This window comes from Sceloporus occidentalis, unplaced genomic scaffold (assembly GCF_023333645.1).
Source record: "Sceloporus occidentalis isolate IW3139 unplaced genomic scaffold, rSceOcc1.0.p SCAF_1, whole genome shotgun sequence".
In the NCBI taxonomy this organism is placed as follows: Eukaryota; Metazoa; Chordata; class Lepidosauria; order Squamata; family Phrynosomatidae; genus Sceloporus; species Sceloporus occidentalis.
In genome coordinates, this window is record NW_028316981.1 from 56,315,857 (window position 1) to 56,332,165 (window position 16,309).

Sequence of the window (16,309 nt, forward strand, 5' to 3'; positions counted from 1 at the left end):
TTTTAAGCACCTTTGTCTGATGAAGAAACTAATGGAGCTTCAAAACATGCAACATATATTTCTGTGCATTTTGCTTGGCTCAGTAAAGGTATAGCTGTTTTGTGGATTTTGGATGTTATTGTACTTTTCTACATGGACAACATGGCTACCCCTGGACATTTTTACTTTTTAACTGATCTTACAACACAATTCATTGGCTGCATTTTCAGGTAAAAATTTCCCAAGTGAAAGGGGGGGAAATTCCTGCTCGTTCTGATAAAATTTCCCTTTTAAAGGTTGTCACCTATCTTTTCTGATAAGATTTAATGCTTTGTAAACTTGATTAATGGGCAAAAATCCAACAGGCAGGTGGTATCCTGTCATTTCATTTGTGGACTTCTCTTGTAAAACATTGTCCTTTCTAAAGTAGGAGATATAGCCACCTTAGAAGTTTCCTCCTTCCATTCTGTTCTTGCTTTGAGAGAAGCAATGCAGTTTCCTGACCGGTGTGGCCTTTGAACCCGGCCTAGGGAAAGTGTATCTCTCCAGAATGTCAGTGGACTGCGACTCCCATCCTCACTACCTAGGACAGATGGGAATTGCACTCTGCAACATCTGGAGGGCCACATGTTACCCAGCCCTCCTGTAAGCATCACTTGACACCAGCTCTGGCTGTAAAATGTCATAGAGCTCATTACAGACTCTTTTTGCTGGAATTAATGATATTTGTCTACAAAGAAATCATTTTGACAACACAGGACCAGACTGTAATGAAAATGACATTACAACCAGATATGACTAGATTAGCAGTTTGCAGACTTAGGTCCCTGGATGTTGCTGGACTTCAGCTCCTGGAGGCCTCAGCCAACATGGCTAAAGTCAGAAATGAGTTGAAGGCACACAGCAGCAACAAAAAAGTCCAACATATATGGGAACCCATGTTGGAATCCTGATCTACCTGTCATCAGAGTGTGTTGCAGGTTGCGAGTGAATAACAAAAACCTATGTCCTAGTCCTAAATGGGCTACAATCCGAAATGGGCTCCAGCAGCCTTCCTTAACCTGATGTCCTCCAGATGTGTAGCTGGCTATGGTGACTTAAGAATTATTGTAACTGTAGTCTAACTTGTATGGAGGGCACCAGGCTGGAGAAGGCTCAGCTATTGGATAGCTAGGCCCATGATCAATCCCTGCTATAGAATGAATACTGGGGAGTAGTCTACCTTATTCCTCAAATGATACAAAAATTATCCCAGCAGTTCAGAAGAGTGTTATCTCCCTGACAACAAGGCAGAAGAGAAACCACAGTGTTTGCTGTCAGAAGAATTGAAAGTTGCATTCCAAGAGTTTTAACTACATATGCTTACCAAATTTGCACTACAACTGCTGGGAGCATATGTTCAGGAGCATGCTGTAAAGACGCTAATCAGCAGGAGAGTACAAATATTGACTGTATCATAGAAACCCCGTAAGAATGTTTTATCATTGGCTTTCTTTTAAACTGTGGTATTTTTACCACTTTATAGACTGCATTATCATTGCTGTTGCTGCTGTATGTTTTAAAATATGGAATGCTGGAATGCTAATTAAACCTCCCTGTTGTATATCGCGGAGGATTTAATCCCTGCTTAAAATTAACAAACAAGCCAGAAGATAGTTCAAAAGATCCTGCAATGCTGCTCTCCTCCGTACTGGGACTAAACACAAAGAAAGGTGTACCTACTGTAGCCGAATTGATCCTCGAAGAACATGTTAATGCCTGTGGTGAGCTCCAGCGAGTGTAAGGAGAGTCGTCTTTTACCTTCACCTGCACGGCACAAGTGGCCCATGAACTTTGTACCAAGCTGCCAGCCACTCTTATCTCAATGTACTTACCAAAGGCACTGGAGTCAGGGTCCAGCAATGAAAGGTGACACTTCAGATCTCTGCTAGCTTTGCAGTCAATTAAAAGGCAGTCTCTCTGGAAGACGGTGCCTTAAATCATGACTCAGACAAGTAGTCAGAAGTAGAAAGACAGACTGATTACATATGCAAGTTGATCAATATCTGTGGCTTATATTTAAGGTGGACTATATCCGTCAAAGAAGTCGCTCAGATTTATTATGTTCAGGTATATCTCAGTTAACAAAGTAGATGTGTTCCTAGACATTGCTTCTTTAAGCAATGAATCCACCTTGAATTCCATTGTGGGATAAAGGCAGGATATACATCCTTGTAATAAATAAATAAAATAAACAAACCAGATAAAGTTTGGTACTAGAGGCAGAAATAACATGGAAAGAATGGAGATGGGTAACTACACCACAACAAAATAAGAGCAGTTCAACATGTTTTTGGAAACTTTTTATTCAAAACTAACAATATGGATACGAGATGAAACATCTAGGTCAGGAAAGACTTGCACAAGTAAACAAAATCTTTTTGAGCCTTTGGGAGAGCACTTGTATGCGTCTTCCAAAATGCATCCAGGGATGATTTTTTTTTCTTTTAGCAGCTTCCACTTTCCCTATGATTTACATTTTGGTGGCCAAACTTACAGAACTATGTAGGTTTTTCCCCCCTCAACATGCTAGTGTAGCTGGTGAGATAAGTTTATCTGCTCTCCCCCTTTTCTCCATTTTACTGTTCCCACATGCTCAGTATGGGATTCAAAAGGTAACTGTTGTTGCCTTGCTTGTTGTAGGCAGACACATGCATCTGTAGTAGGATCCGCTAGAACAGAGCCCCATTCTTTCACAGCTCAAACTTTATTGCAGTGTTTACTGTAGACATATTGCTGCAGTCTAACCTGGAAGTCTGTGTTTTTCCAGTTCTCCTTCACCATCTTTCCAAAGCTGAAAAAATAGCCAGACAGAGGATGACAGACAGATAGAACGTCTTTGTCAAGAGGATTTGTTAACTGTATATCTATGCCCAAAATTGAAACTAATTCCATAAGTGCTTCTGTTTATAAACAACTTGTTGTGTGCTTTCAAGTCGTTTCCAACTTATGGCGACCCGAAGGCAACCCTATCATGGTGTTTTCTTGGCATGTTTCTTCAGAGGGTGTGACTTGGCTAAGGTGACCCAGTGGGCTTTCATGGCAGAGTGAGTATTCAAACACTAATCTCCAGGGTCATAGTCCAATGCTAAAATCACATCAGTTACTATAGTTTTCTTCCTCTGTTCTAAATCAGGCATTAGGCTACATTGAAGGAATTACATTTAGAACATTTCAAAGACATAGCCATGTTAGTCTGGAAAATCAGTATGCAAAGGGATCTTGTAGCACTTTTGAGACTAACTGAATGAGAGAAATTGGTAGCATGAGCTTTTGTAGATTTGAATCTACTTCCTGCATGTGAATAAGTATAGTCAAGTCTATGAAAGCTCATGCTATACCAACTTCTTTCAATTAGTCTCAAATGTGCCACAAGATCCCTTTTCCTACTGATGTAGAATGAAGTTACTCTTTTGAATGGCTTTTACAACCCGGGCCTGTAGGAAACTGGAATAAAGCTCCTAAACTAATGTCTTCCAAAGATACATTGTAACTCCCATCAGTTGCAACCAGTATATGATCAATGGTCAGGGATGGTGGTATTTGTATGCAATACATCAGGAGGGCACAAGAAGGCTGCTCTAAAGGATTAATCTTTGTATGAAAACCCTATTTTATTTAGAAAAAGTAATTCATTAAATTTCCATTTTTAAGACATTCTTCCCCAACAGTTTGCTACTGTTAAATTTACTTTTTAAAAATAACCATGTGCTAGTTTTTTTCTTTTCAAAATAATTGCTTTTTTAAAAAAGCATCTGAATGTTACAAGCCACAGGACTGTGGTACAAGACACACACTTCTCCAAGCCCACATAATTATTTAAATTTTGGTGATTTTGTGAAGATCTCCCCAACTCGCCCCTATAATTCAAGCAAAAACAAACAAACAAAAAACCAAAACAAAAAAATTCCTTCAGAAAAGTTAATTACATTTGATACCCAGCCCTGAGAGAGAGCAAGAGAGAGCAAGCAAGTCAAGATTCATGTGGGTGAAAGCTGAGGCTCACATGGAAATCCTCAAGGGACAGAAGCCTGTTTGATGTTCATATAGTCACAATGGTAGTAGATATTACTTAAATGTGTGGAATTTTAAAACCAGAGGAGTTCGAGAAACATGGTTACTAGTAAGGTTGCAGGAATGTTTATCTTCCTTAAATTACAATGCTCCTGCAGAAGAAAGGGACAGCAAAAATACAAATCCTTCTTTCCTATCCAAATCTTTTTATTATGGTACATTATATATTGAAAACATATGTGTAACTGATACCTTGTTATTTGCTTAAAAACAGTCAATTTAAGAACTTAATTCAACACACATCTATTTCCCATCTCAAATCTCACAAAGCAAAAGTGGTGGCTGTTGAATCAATTCTGGGTTTTAATCAAAACCGGCCATGGCTGCAGGAACCAATCCGTGCTGCCAGGAGCTGGATTATGCCGGCACCTTTTTGGTCTGGTTCAAAGGACCGGAGTATGGCTTCGGGCCATGTTGGAGGCATGCACCGTTTGAACGTCATGCCTCCAAAGTGACCGGAAGCAGCTTCCTTTGGCCTGTGTGTTCTGGGCCTATGTTCTCAAAACAGATTCAGCTTTTTTAAACTTCAAACTAATATCCAGAATGGAGTCACCAATACACTGACTTGGAAGCAACTAGTCATCACTGCAGAACAATCTTCAATATATGGATTATCAGTGCAACTGGTAGAGGGGAGAACATGTATTGTTGTTCATCAGTGCTGGTTTAACTATTCATTACAAAATTCACAGCTGCATTGGCCTTGAGTGGTAGTAGTTTAACTGCCACAGCTCCAGAGCCATAGTTGCAAAAGAATAACCAGGGAATCAGAGTTGGTGTTAATAACTGAAACAGGCTTAGTGAAATGTGAACAGGTAGAATACTATCTGTAAATTAGGAACTGAGTGTTACATTGCACCTGAAGCGACAATGATGGAGGCTAGGGATGAGCCAGTGTGATATGGTAGATGAGAGAGCTGTGCTTGAGCTGGAGTTCAAAGTCTCTAAGCCACAACTTAAGGGTCTCAAACAGCGAAACAAAACAGGACCATTCCATATGTGCCACCTGAAACTTCAAACAGGATGACTAAATGATGTGGATGCATTAAGTTTGTACTGTACTGATCAGATTATAGTTCTTTCTAATGACAAAATTACTGATGTAGGGAGATCAACAACCATGACTTCCATCAGGATTTGTGTGTGTGTGTGTGTGTGTGTGTGTGTGTGTGTGTGTGGGGAGATGAATGGGTGATGTGATGTGCACAGGAATACAAAAAACATTCAATTTCCTAATCTCTCTCAACAGTCTTCAGATTTAACATTGGATGGACACTGATATAATATGGTGCTTAGGGAAGGTGACAAGATCTACAGTGGGTTCTGACAAAAAAGATGATGAAAACACTTGATTGAATGAGGTACCACAAACATTTATTCGCTTACCACAGGTGGGCTTTGCACCATACATCATAATTAGAGGCATTAAAAAGAGAATTAACAACTGTATTTCTGCAGCTATATCTACATTCAGTATCTTGAGAATAAAACAGTGATGTCAGCAAACACCACATACACATACCAAGGAAGGATGATGCTGTTTGGCCAACATTTTTGCCTTCTGAGCAAGCATACTAAACAGAGGACAAAAGACAAGACAGAGCCACAGCCAAGTCCCTGTAGGATGAAAGTGCTGCTTCTTGACAAACTGAGTGGCTGGTGAGATTTGCTCTTAAGAGTCTAGGAAAGGTCATGCTGTAGTAAATTAGTTCATTGATCAGGTGCCAGAGAACTTGATTTTACAAAGGACTAAACATGACTACTTTCCTGGAATTCACAAAAGCCAGGAAAGACAGATGAGGAGCTACAGCAAAGTAACAGAGGACACATTTTCCAGTATAAAGTTAAGCCTTGTCATATCAAGTTGAAATGGTCTACTCCATATGTTTATGCCCTTTCCAAGAGAGAGGTGAGGAACGAACAGCATACAGTAGCTGGGTTATTATTACTTATAACAAAGGCAGACACCTGTCCAACTGGCACACTGCCATTCAAATGTCACTCTCTCTCTCCAGTTTGGAAAGAGAATTTTATATTAACAGTTCTATTCCATTTGTTCAAAGAATTGCAGGACCTATATCCAGTTCAAGCTATCCAGTGAAAAACCAGTATCACTGTTAAGACACTACTGAATTTGACTCCTACTCTAGCCATAAGTATTGTTGAAATTCAACAGGAATTAAGATCAGGATCTTAAACCTATTTAAGAAAAAATGTTTTAAGACTTGTTTGTTTAATAAAGCAGCCTGCTAAGAATACAATCCATAAACCATTTCCTCCAGAATTATTTGGTAGGTTATTACCCAGCCAAGGAAGCACCAAATAATTATTGCAACTGCACCAGATAATACTCACATATTCGATCACTGACACAATTTATACATGCACAGCAGTACATATGTCATATATATATATACAGTTGCTTCTCCATTTCCATAAGTTTTCTACAGAGGTTATTAAAACTATTGGATAGATTAGAATTTGCACCAAAGTTTGAGTGAGAGAGACTGGGAAAGAGGGAAAGAAGACGCAGGACTGATAGATAGCTTAATAGTTCTGAAAAGGCAATAATGTAAAAGCAGAGTTGAAAGTCATGTTATTGCAAAGCTTTTTAAAATGCCCAGTAGTGATAGCAATGTAACAATAGCATAGCACCATTTTCAGCATTTCACTGATTATTTCTATATTGTGGTTTAGGTTTAAAAAAGCCAACATAATAAGCGCTTCACACAGAAGCCACTTGTAAAAAATAAATGTGCTCTGATTTTTGTGTAGTGTCCTCCAATACAGTATTATTTCAGTCTATTGCATGGTGTTCATGATTAAGGTGAAACTTTTTCAAATGATCTCTTTTTTTCTTTTTGATGAGTAATATTTACATTAAAGGATGTTTCTCTTAGATTGACTTGCTCTTTCACAGCGATATGTGACTCTTGACTCCATATGGTGACAAGTATACAAAGAAATTATCTCTCAATGGTATTTTAGTATTTTCTAATTCTTTAACAATGTCATTTGCCCCATCTTCTCAGATAAAACCCATGGAATTAAAAATAAGTTCCTCTTAGGTACCAATAAGTGGTTGAGGAACAGGATACAGAAAATGATAAAAAAGACAGTTTTCACTATGGAGGAAAAATAAGCAGTGGGATCTCACAAGGATCTATATCTGTCTAATTTCATTATTTCATAAATGGCCTGGAATCAGTGTAAACAGTGAGGTAGTAAAGTTTACAGATGATCTCAAATTAATTGGTATATAGAAATTTCAAGCAAATCAGAAAGAACTCCAGAAGAATGGCTTCAAAATTTGAAAGTGAGCGATGAGTAGCTGAGATTGAGTATAAGCAAATTGTGAAATACACACTAGGAGGAGGGGGAAAAAATCCAAGGCTGGCTTGAAACATTTTGTCTGAGGTGGCTTAGGAAATGGCATTACCCACCCACATAGGTCAAGATGCATAGTACCCAAAGCCAGCCAAATTATTTTGGCATAGGAGGTAGAAAATCACTCCTCTCTCCATTTCCATCTCTAGCATTAATTATACAAAAGTAACAAACTAATCAGGTACAAATCTGTGATTCTTTCATGATACCCCAAACCTGATCCTTTTTGCAGGTGTCTTTTCCTGCCTAAAGTTGGGGCTGGTCTTAAAGAAATGATAATTGTTAATGCATTCTGAACTAAATGTGATTAGTTATGAAAAATAAAAAAAATGTTGACTGTGTGTGAAGCAGCAATTTTTGAAAAGGAAATTGTGTGTCAGGAATTATTGGAAAATTAGGGGGGGAAATGGAAAATGAAATGGTTGGTTTCAGTATGCTTTTATATATACTGTGCATTCACAACTGGAAGACTGTTTACATTTGTCTACCCCAGTTTTCAATGGGATATCAGAGCTTTATGGGGGGAAATTCCCAATGAAACGTGAGCTCCATCCACCCATCCAAAATATTTTTCTCCTGCCTTTTCAGGCAAAGCATTGACAAGGCCATCCACAAGGTAAAGACTAAAACATTTGGTTCTAATTAGTTAATAAAACAAAGGAATGTCTGAAGGGAGACTTTATAAATGTTAGTAAAATAATTAGAATGATTAAAATGAAATAATTTGACAATAGGTTCAGAACAGAAAAAGGAAGTCTATTTTGCACATAACATACTGCCACTAGATGGTGACTGCTAACTTTAATGCATTTATAAGGTTAAGGGGGGAAACAGATGAAAGAAATATTCTTGTTGATTCCTTTATTTGTAGCTAAAATTGTCAGGTTGTGTGTTTTTTAAATCATCCATATAAGGCTAAGGAAGAAAGGGAGAAAGAGGATGGGTTACATATAAGCAGAATTTTCTTCTTTTTGGATATGTCCTTAACAAACACTTAGTGAGTTTTTATCTGATTAGTTATTTCCAGGTGAGAAATTCTGACAGATCTGCAGCCTTGGCAAATAGATGTACTCCTAAACAAGGAGGGCAAAGTGGAAAACAAATACAAGGAAGCAGGGATGGGAAGGTGCCTCTGTTTGAAAGCCACAGAAATTAGCTGTTCAGAGCAATGATAGCTTTGAAAACAATAGCTATATAGAATGCTGAATTCTAACTTTGACAGTGTAACATGGGATTTCTGTGTTCTCATGGTCATGTCACTATTCATTAATAGAAGAGCATTTTGGCTCCCCAGGAAAAAGTAGGGATGAGCTAGTCAGTACTAATCCACTTGCAGAAGAAAACCTGACAGGTCTATATACCTGAATTAAAGCAAGTTGCAAAGTGAATGAGTTTGGTCTGGCTAGAATACATTCCACGTGTCATCAGTCAGCTATCATCAAATAAGTTAAAAGAGCTCTAATTAAAAATATGTTTTTTTATATTATATATAAAAGAGGTTATGATATGTTTAAATTTGATAAAAATTTCACCTTAATTTAAAAAATAAATCAAGAGCAACAAAAATACTTTTTCTTAATAAAAAGTATAGCACCGTTTCTCTGCTCCAGTTGAAGCAGCCCACTCACATACACACACACATGCAAAAACACACGACTCTGCAGCAGACCATAGATATGGCATCAAAGTAAGCCTCAGACCAAATGCTTACTCTGTGTGTATGTGTGTTTTAAAACCTTGTGCAGGCTAAGAATGGGTTGGGAGCTTCAAATACTGAGTCTCTTCTTTTGGTTGCTTCTCCAGTTCTCCCAAAATTGAAATCCAATGCAGACTTTATACACTTCTGTTCCTATCCTATGTTCTGCCACCTATTAAAAAAAGAGACATGAAACATCATTGGAAACAGTAGTCTCCAGAAAAGTAAAAATGAGGGGGGGGAGTACTTGGAGTACCTCTGCCAGCTTTTACCTGCATCTGCCTGTGGCTTGCATTGAAGCTCACACTCCTCCTTGGAGCTGAAGCGGTTGCGATTTCCCCTACAACCACTATAGATGAAGGGCCGGCACTCCGATACTCTTTGGTTATAGTACCACTTTAGTGTGTATCTGCTGCAGTTTCCTTCATCCAGTGGCAAAGCACATAGATTACCTGGAAGGGGAAAAAACAAATAAATTAGCCTTCTCAGCATTTAAATATCCACTCTCAGATGCTACATTTATGAGACTACCAACAGAAAACATTGAACATTTTCACAAATGCCCTAGACATAGCTGTAAGACAATGCAACAATGGGATGGAAAGGAGCCACAGAAGGTTGTGAGCTAACATATCAGAAGGTTAGACTTATGCATTTATTCCTTTGTATACTGTACTTCTGCCTACAGAACAATGTCTTGTGTCCTGTCAACCTTATCGACTGCTGCATGCCTTCTGAGCTAAGTCTCAAAATGTTTATGTTCCTGTCAACCTTATCGGCTGCTGCATGCCTTCTGAACTAAGTCTCAAAATATTTATGTTCCACAATTAATGCAGGGAGACTTTTCTTATTAATACACTTCAGCTATCATAACTGCTCTTTTGTATGGTAAGAACAACCACATTGTTTTTACTATATATCACTGGCAGGCCTTTTCTTCTGAAGAGAAAAGAGTACTGCTTGACTTAAGGGAGCAACTGTAAGACTGTAATGTATCAAACATTACGTCACATGTTTCTTGATGTGCATGGAAGTAATCAGGTAGCAAAATGGCAACCAGTTAGTAACATTTATTTTGGATATACAAGATACCCCATTGCCATTGCAGGTATAGCATGAAGTGGACTCAGGATGATCCCTATGCCAATAAAAATTAACCAAACAGTGATATCTTTACTGGCCAATCAAAAGGCACTATATACATGTTGCAAGCTTTTGAAGCTTCATTGGCTTCTTCATCAGGCAAGGTGTTACAAATCAAAGAGGAGAAAAAAATTGAAGATGTTAGTCATAGTCCTGCATGCAATATGCAAGCACCACCTAAAATTTTCCTGATGCAAAAACATAGAGGCTTCTTGAGAAATCCAAGGCTCATTCCCACTATGATATAAAGCAAATTTCTGATTGGTTTATATGACTGCCGTTCCCATTTGAAACCGGTTCTGATCCTGGTCTGATCGGTTTCAATCACAATGAAGCCAGGCAAATGCAAAAAAACACACACTTTTTTCTGACAGAGGTGCTTTACAGACCGCCCAAAAGGGTGGTCTGCCGGCGCCTGTGTTTGCTGCACGAGGGAACCGCAGCGGACAAACAGCGCGGTTCCCCAGCGCAGCAAGAACCTGCAAAAAGCAGGTTCTTCTTGCAGCGCCATTGTGACATCGCAAGGCACCAATGGCACCCTTGTTGCATCACAAGGGCGCCAAGACATGCGGACGCTAGGCGTCCGTCACATTAAAATGGTGGCACCCATCTGTATGGGGCACTGCCATTTTGATGCCCTCGTTACGTGCGAGGGGCAAGGTGCATCAGGAAGCACCGCCCCTTGCACGTAATGACGGCACCCAATAGGGCCCATCCGGAACTCGCCAACAGTACTTTGGTGGGTTTTTTTGGTTAAAGAATCAATTCTGGAGCGTGTTCAACAAGTGGGAACAAAAGATCTGAATCGCATCATTCTGGAGAGGAGGGACTAATGGCAAAGGAGTGTTTAACAAACCCTCCTCAGTTTTTGGTTGATCCACCCTCCCCGCCCCTCTCAGTGCTGCCTTTGTGTTTGTGGTGTGACCTATGGGTGCATGTGTGTTTTTTTAAATTAAATTCATAGAAAATTTGATGTATTGATGTTGCAACCACTTGAAAAGGCAAGTAGTTGCAAAATCAATGAATTAAATTTATTTCCTCTCAAATTTAGCCAACTACACCTGGTCTCCCACCCCAATACTAACAAGGGCTGACCCTGCTTAGCTTCCAAGATCAGATGGGATCTGATGCCTTTAGAGTATTTAGGGAAAATGCCATTGTGTTTATTTCCACATGTTCAAATAGCATGCCCCCCAACTGTCATGCTGGCCTATCATAACTAAACCAAATACTTTTCCTAAAAGTCTTCGAAGCTTTGGTTGTGAACAGCAAGTGATAGTTCTGCCAATCATATTGCACTATCTCAAGATTAGAGTGGAGTAAAGCCATACTCAGCTTCCTAGTATTCCAGCCACTTCCCCCCTGAAATAGCTGGCCCAGAGGGTGATAGCATACATGAGGCTACATATAACCCATAGATCACATCTTCTGAAACTTAGCCTAAATAATCTGTTGCCATTATTTACTGTATTAGAAGCAGGAGGAATGAATGGATTTAAATTCCAAGAGAATGGAAGGAAAGGAGACAGCTGCTCCTTTGAGAGAAAGGCCATATGGCAGGTTTGCTGCTTACCTTCCTCAGGAGGAGCTCTCTTTTGCCGTCCATGCTTGGGAGCTGCCCTTGGGCCCTTTACTTCTACAAATAGGGAGCAGAGTACTGGTCATGACCCTAGGAGAAGCTTCTGGCTCCTATCTACCCCTTCCTCACCCACCCACCCAGTAGAAAGTATTGATTGACAAAGTGTCTGGTTCATGGAATGTGCCTTCAGATGAGACACACAATTTATTTTAGAGGGACAAGAAAGAACAAAAAAGCTAGAACTGTATCCTTTTATTTTACATGCACTTAATGAGGTATGAAGACATTATCATATCCTAATTACCCTTCATGTGCTCTTTCAGGTGCAAAGTTGAAAACTCTAAGTCTGCACCTCATGTTTTCCAGCCATCAGAAGAACTCTAAGAACTCCAACCACACTTTAGTCACAGTGTATTGTTTGTTGTATAAAATTTTTAAATTTATTTTATTCTTATGTATGTTTTAATTCTTACATTGTTTAATTGTATTTTAAGAGGGGGGATTGAGGGTGTTGGAATATATACTTTTTAATCTTTGTAGCCACGCTGATTACATCTTGTAGAAGGGTGGGATATAAATTATTATTATTATTATTATTATTATTATTATTATTATTATGTTTTATGAATAGTTGCACATATTGTTTTTTTTTAAAAATCACTTGACAAAGAAAAAAACCAAGTATCTCTCCACATTCACTGGGGTTGGGGTGAAGGACCTCCGTGAATGTGGAAAAAGCACAAATAAAACTATTCTTTTTACCTAAGAGAATATCTCTCTAGGAATCTCTAGGTCCTCCAGTGCAACTCTATGGTCAACATCTGCCAGAGATTGATCATGGAATAGCAATAGCAGATTCATTTATATACCGCTTCATACTGCCTAAGCAGTCTCTAAGCAGTTTACAACTATAATCTAATTGCCCCCATCAAGCTGGGTACTCATTATGTACTCCATAACTTTTCCAAGCTGTGGGCATTTCACATAAGTTTCCAAAGATTCTACACAGTAATATGCCTTCTCTTGGTCATAGTAATATAGGCTTTCTCTCAGTTCTGCTAACATCACAGGTACATTTGGTGAGGGCAAGAGTGAAAGCCTTTTCAGTGGCTGCTCCGACCTTCTGAAATTCCCTCTCACAGGAAACTATTTTAATTGTTTTTAATTTTTTACTGTGGATTTTGATTGGTTTCCTACTATGAACCACCTTGGATCCCACTTTGGAAGAAAGCCAGCTTATGAATAAATAAACAAACAAATAAAATTTTCCTAGCCACTTTGGATAAAAGCCCAGTTCTTTAGCCTGCTGCTATCCCTTCCCAAGAGCAGGTGTGTGTGTGTTTTCATCCCCAAATTTCTTCATATATGGTTTGCACAGCTCACCATCCCTCAGCATAGGACTCTCTGTCCCATCTGCTCCCAGGCCCTCTTCGTAGTCCTCCTCTTCCTCTGTGTAGAAGTACTCATACTCAGGCTCACCTGTCTCCACTATTTTTTGCACCTGGCCCCCTATGAAACAGGAATGGCTAGTTCAGAATGCCTCCAAGAATGGAAACCTTTCAGATGTCAAGGAAAGAACAACAAATGGGTGCACTTAATCTGTTTGAGCATGTTTACTCTTCCATCTTTAGAATATGACTGTTTAAAAGGCTACATGTGGTAACTGATAGAATTTTAGTGCAGTAGCACTGGTTTTATTTGAGATATGAAGGTAGAAAAACATGTTATTACATAACCTGTTGCTAATCTGTACCAGACTAGTTATCTTCCTAAAGACAAGTACTACAATGTAGTTATATGTACACATTTATATGCTGGGGGGAAATCACATATCAGCTTTCCAGGAAAAGGATACATCTGCCTATCAAAAATTATTAGTCTTGTTCTTAATGTGAGAGATGGCCTGACTATCACTCTGAGCCCCATTTGGAAGAAAAGCAAGCTATTAAATAAATAAATAAATAAATTTGTTTTTGGCCTCAAACAACAGAGAACATCACAAAACTGCTAATATTTAAGGTAAGATCTGGTAAATCTTAAACAAAAGTATTATGGCATGAGATTTTATTGGCTGGATGCTTTTATTTCAGATATGTGTATCTGATTCTTCCTGTCTTGATACTTGTATAAATTAATGAATCTACTTAATAGATTTGGCAAGGAAAGCTCCAGTCCACAAAACTATATGCAGTAATCTGTTTATTAATCTTGAACAGGGATGTAATTCTTTACTAATCTTCTTCTCAAAGGAAGCAATGAATAATTATAGCAGTTTTTATCCTGCTGCAAGAAATTCTTTGAGAACCACAGTTTTTGAAGACTATTTACAGTTCAGGATCTATTATGTGCAAAATTTTCATGAGGTTGTTCTACACAGAACATCATAAAATGCTGTTTGATATTTAATCTGCACAAAATTTGCACTTTGTTGTTTTGAACACACACAAAAATGCTGTTTCCTGCACAGAAAAACACTGCACAAACTTTGTACAAAGTAAGTTCTGAATTGCAACAATTCTTGCCAGTCCAGAATTCTTCTCATCAGGATTTCTCAACATTCAAAATTTAATTTTGGATTATATTCTTTCAATCCCTAGTTTTCAAGTACTCTATTTTAAAATATTACTTTTATTATGTTTATTGTACATTGGCTTGAGGCAGAAATGACCCTGCATTAAACAAATCTATAATTGAATACTGTTTTATAAACAGCTCTTAAAAAGAGTGAGGATGTTTATATAAATTCTGTACATCCTTTAAGAGATTTTGGAGTTCAGCTCCCAGAACCCTCAGCCATGTTGGCCAATAATCTGGGATTCTGGGAGCTGAAGTCCAAAATCCCTTAAAGAGTGCAGTTTGGGGACCACTGTCCTAATCAAAAGGTGCACAAGAAAACACTAAGCAACAAAGACTCACCTTCCTCTTCCTCAGTGTGGGACAACGTAAGCACAGGGACTATTTGAGCATTAACAGACGGGAACGGTTGGGTGGATGGATAGTTGGGTATAAGACCTGGGAGGGGCAAGGTCACAATGCACACATCAACAAGCACGTAAGAATAATAGACACGCTGCTTGTTCCCGACTGAAGACATAAACACAGACACGCTACCAGCCAGAGTTCAAGAGTCAATCCTGTGTTACCCTTATCCACAAATGTCAGTCAATAAATACCATTGTGAAATGGTGCCCCTTATATAAATTGGCAAAATCAAGGTTTGCTTTTGGGAATTTGTTTTTTTTTAACATTTTCAAACCATGGAAGGTTGAATCCATAGATGAAGAATCCATGGATATAGAGGGTTGACTGTACAAGAATCCTGAAGTAAAGTTTATGAGATGGCCAGCTGGGACTGCTACAGTCAAACTCCTTTTGTTCATGTCAGCCCAGTCCTATAGGATTACTAAGTAACTTAGATGTCCCTATTCTTAGTGGCAGAAGTCCTCCAGGAAAGCAGACCATTCTGCACAGATCAATTTATTACATATCTTACTTGGGATGAGGTACACAGTGGTCTTGGGCACTGGCTTGTCTGAGTTGATCAAACTTTCAGCAATACACAACACGAGAAGCAGTTAGTCAAACATGAATGGAAAGTGTATGCCAAAGAAAAAAATAAGCACAGTATTGGAGGTGCTCAGGTATGCTGCATGTGCCACTAGCAGACAAAAACAGAAGTACCAAGAAACCCTGTAAATACTTCATATACATTTGCAATTCAGCTCTGGCAGCAAGTCCCTATGCACAAATCTGTGTGATCCAATGGATGAAATCTTATACTTTAGCTTGGGAAATGAGGAATTGAATCCCAGCTGAACTGTATGCATATTGACATAAGCTGAAAGCATGGGTTGCCGATAAACATCTAAAAAGCTGAGGTGGTGGGGAAATGCTAGCTTTTGAGGAAAATATTGCTCTTGGTATACATGGTTAACCTTAGTTTACCAAATTAACAACTCTCTTACTTGCACATTTGGCACAACTGCAGAGCATGCAGGGGAGAAATGGTTGGAACAACACTGGGTAAAACACCAACCCTCTGCATGTTATTATTCCCCTTCAAATCATGGCACTCCCTCATCACTTCTCACATGTTCAGTAAAAATCTGGGTACCAAGACATCTAATCTAGTCTGAAGATAACACCACTCAATTTTCCATTATTTCTTTGAAAAGTAATTTTACCTTTACAGAGCTGTTGTGAGGCTGAACAAAATGATTACAAAAATGCTTTGAACATTAAGAGATAGTAGGCTTTTATTTAAAATTAGTAATACTTTCACAAGTATTAGCTTTTATATTGTAAAGGAATTAATGAAGTCACCAGCGAATTTGTTTCCCTCCTCATACCAATACTACTGTCATATTTCTGACAGTTTTGCACAAGTCTGGGAGCACATACTATACTCATAA

General features: G+C 38.7%; 1 protein-coding gene across 1 annotated transcript in view; it reads right to left on the reverse strand.

The window, feature by feature from the left end:
- Nucleotides 1-6,585: 6,585 nt before the first annotated feature.
- COL7A1 (collagen type VII alpha 1 chain) overlaps nt 6,586-16,309 on the reverse strand; it is a 198,980-nt gene continuing 189,256 nt past the window's right edge. Inside the window, exons 120-124 of the mRNA XM_089512980.1 lie at nt 14,814-14,909; nt 13,281-13,406; nt 11,892-11,954; nt 9,448-9,627; nt 6,586-9,347 (exon numbers count right to left, since the gene is read on the reverse strand). Coding sequence (XP_089369106.1) covers nt 9,334-9,347; nt 9,448-9,627; nt 11,892-11,954; nt 13,281-13,406; nt 14,814-14,909 — 479 coding nt within the window. The 3' untranslated portion in view covers nt 6,586-9,333. The remainder of the gene's footprint in view (nt 9,348-9,447; nt 9,628-11,891; nt 11,955-13,280; nt 13,407-14,813; nt 14,910-16,309) is intronic.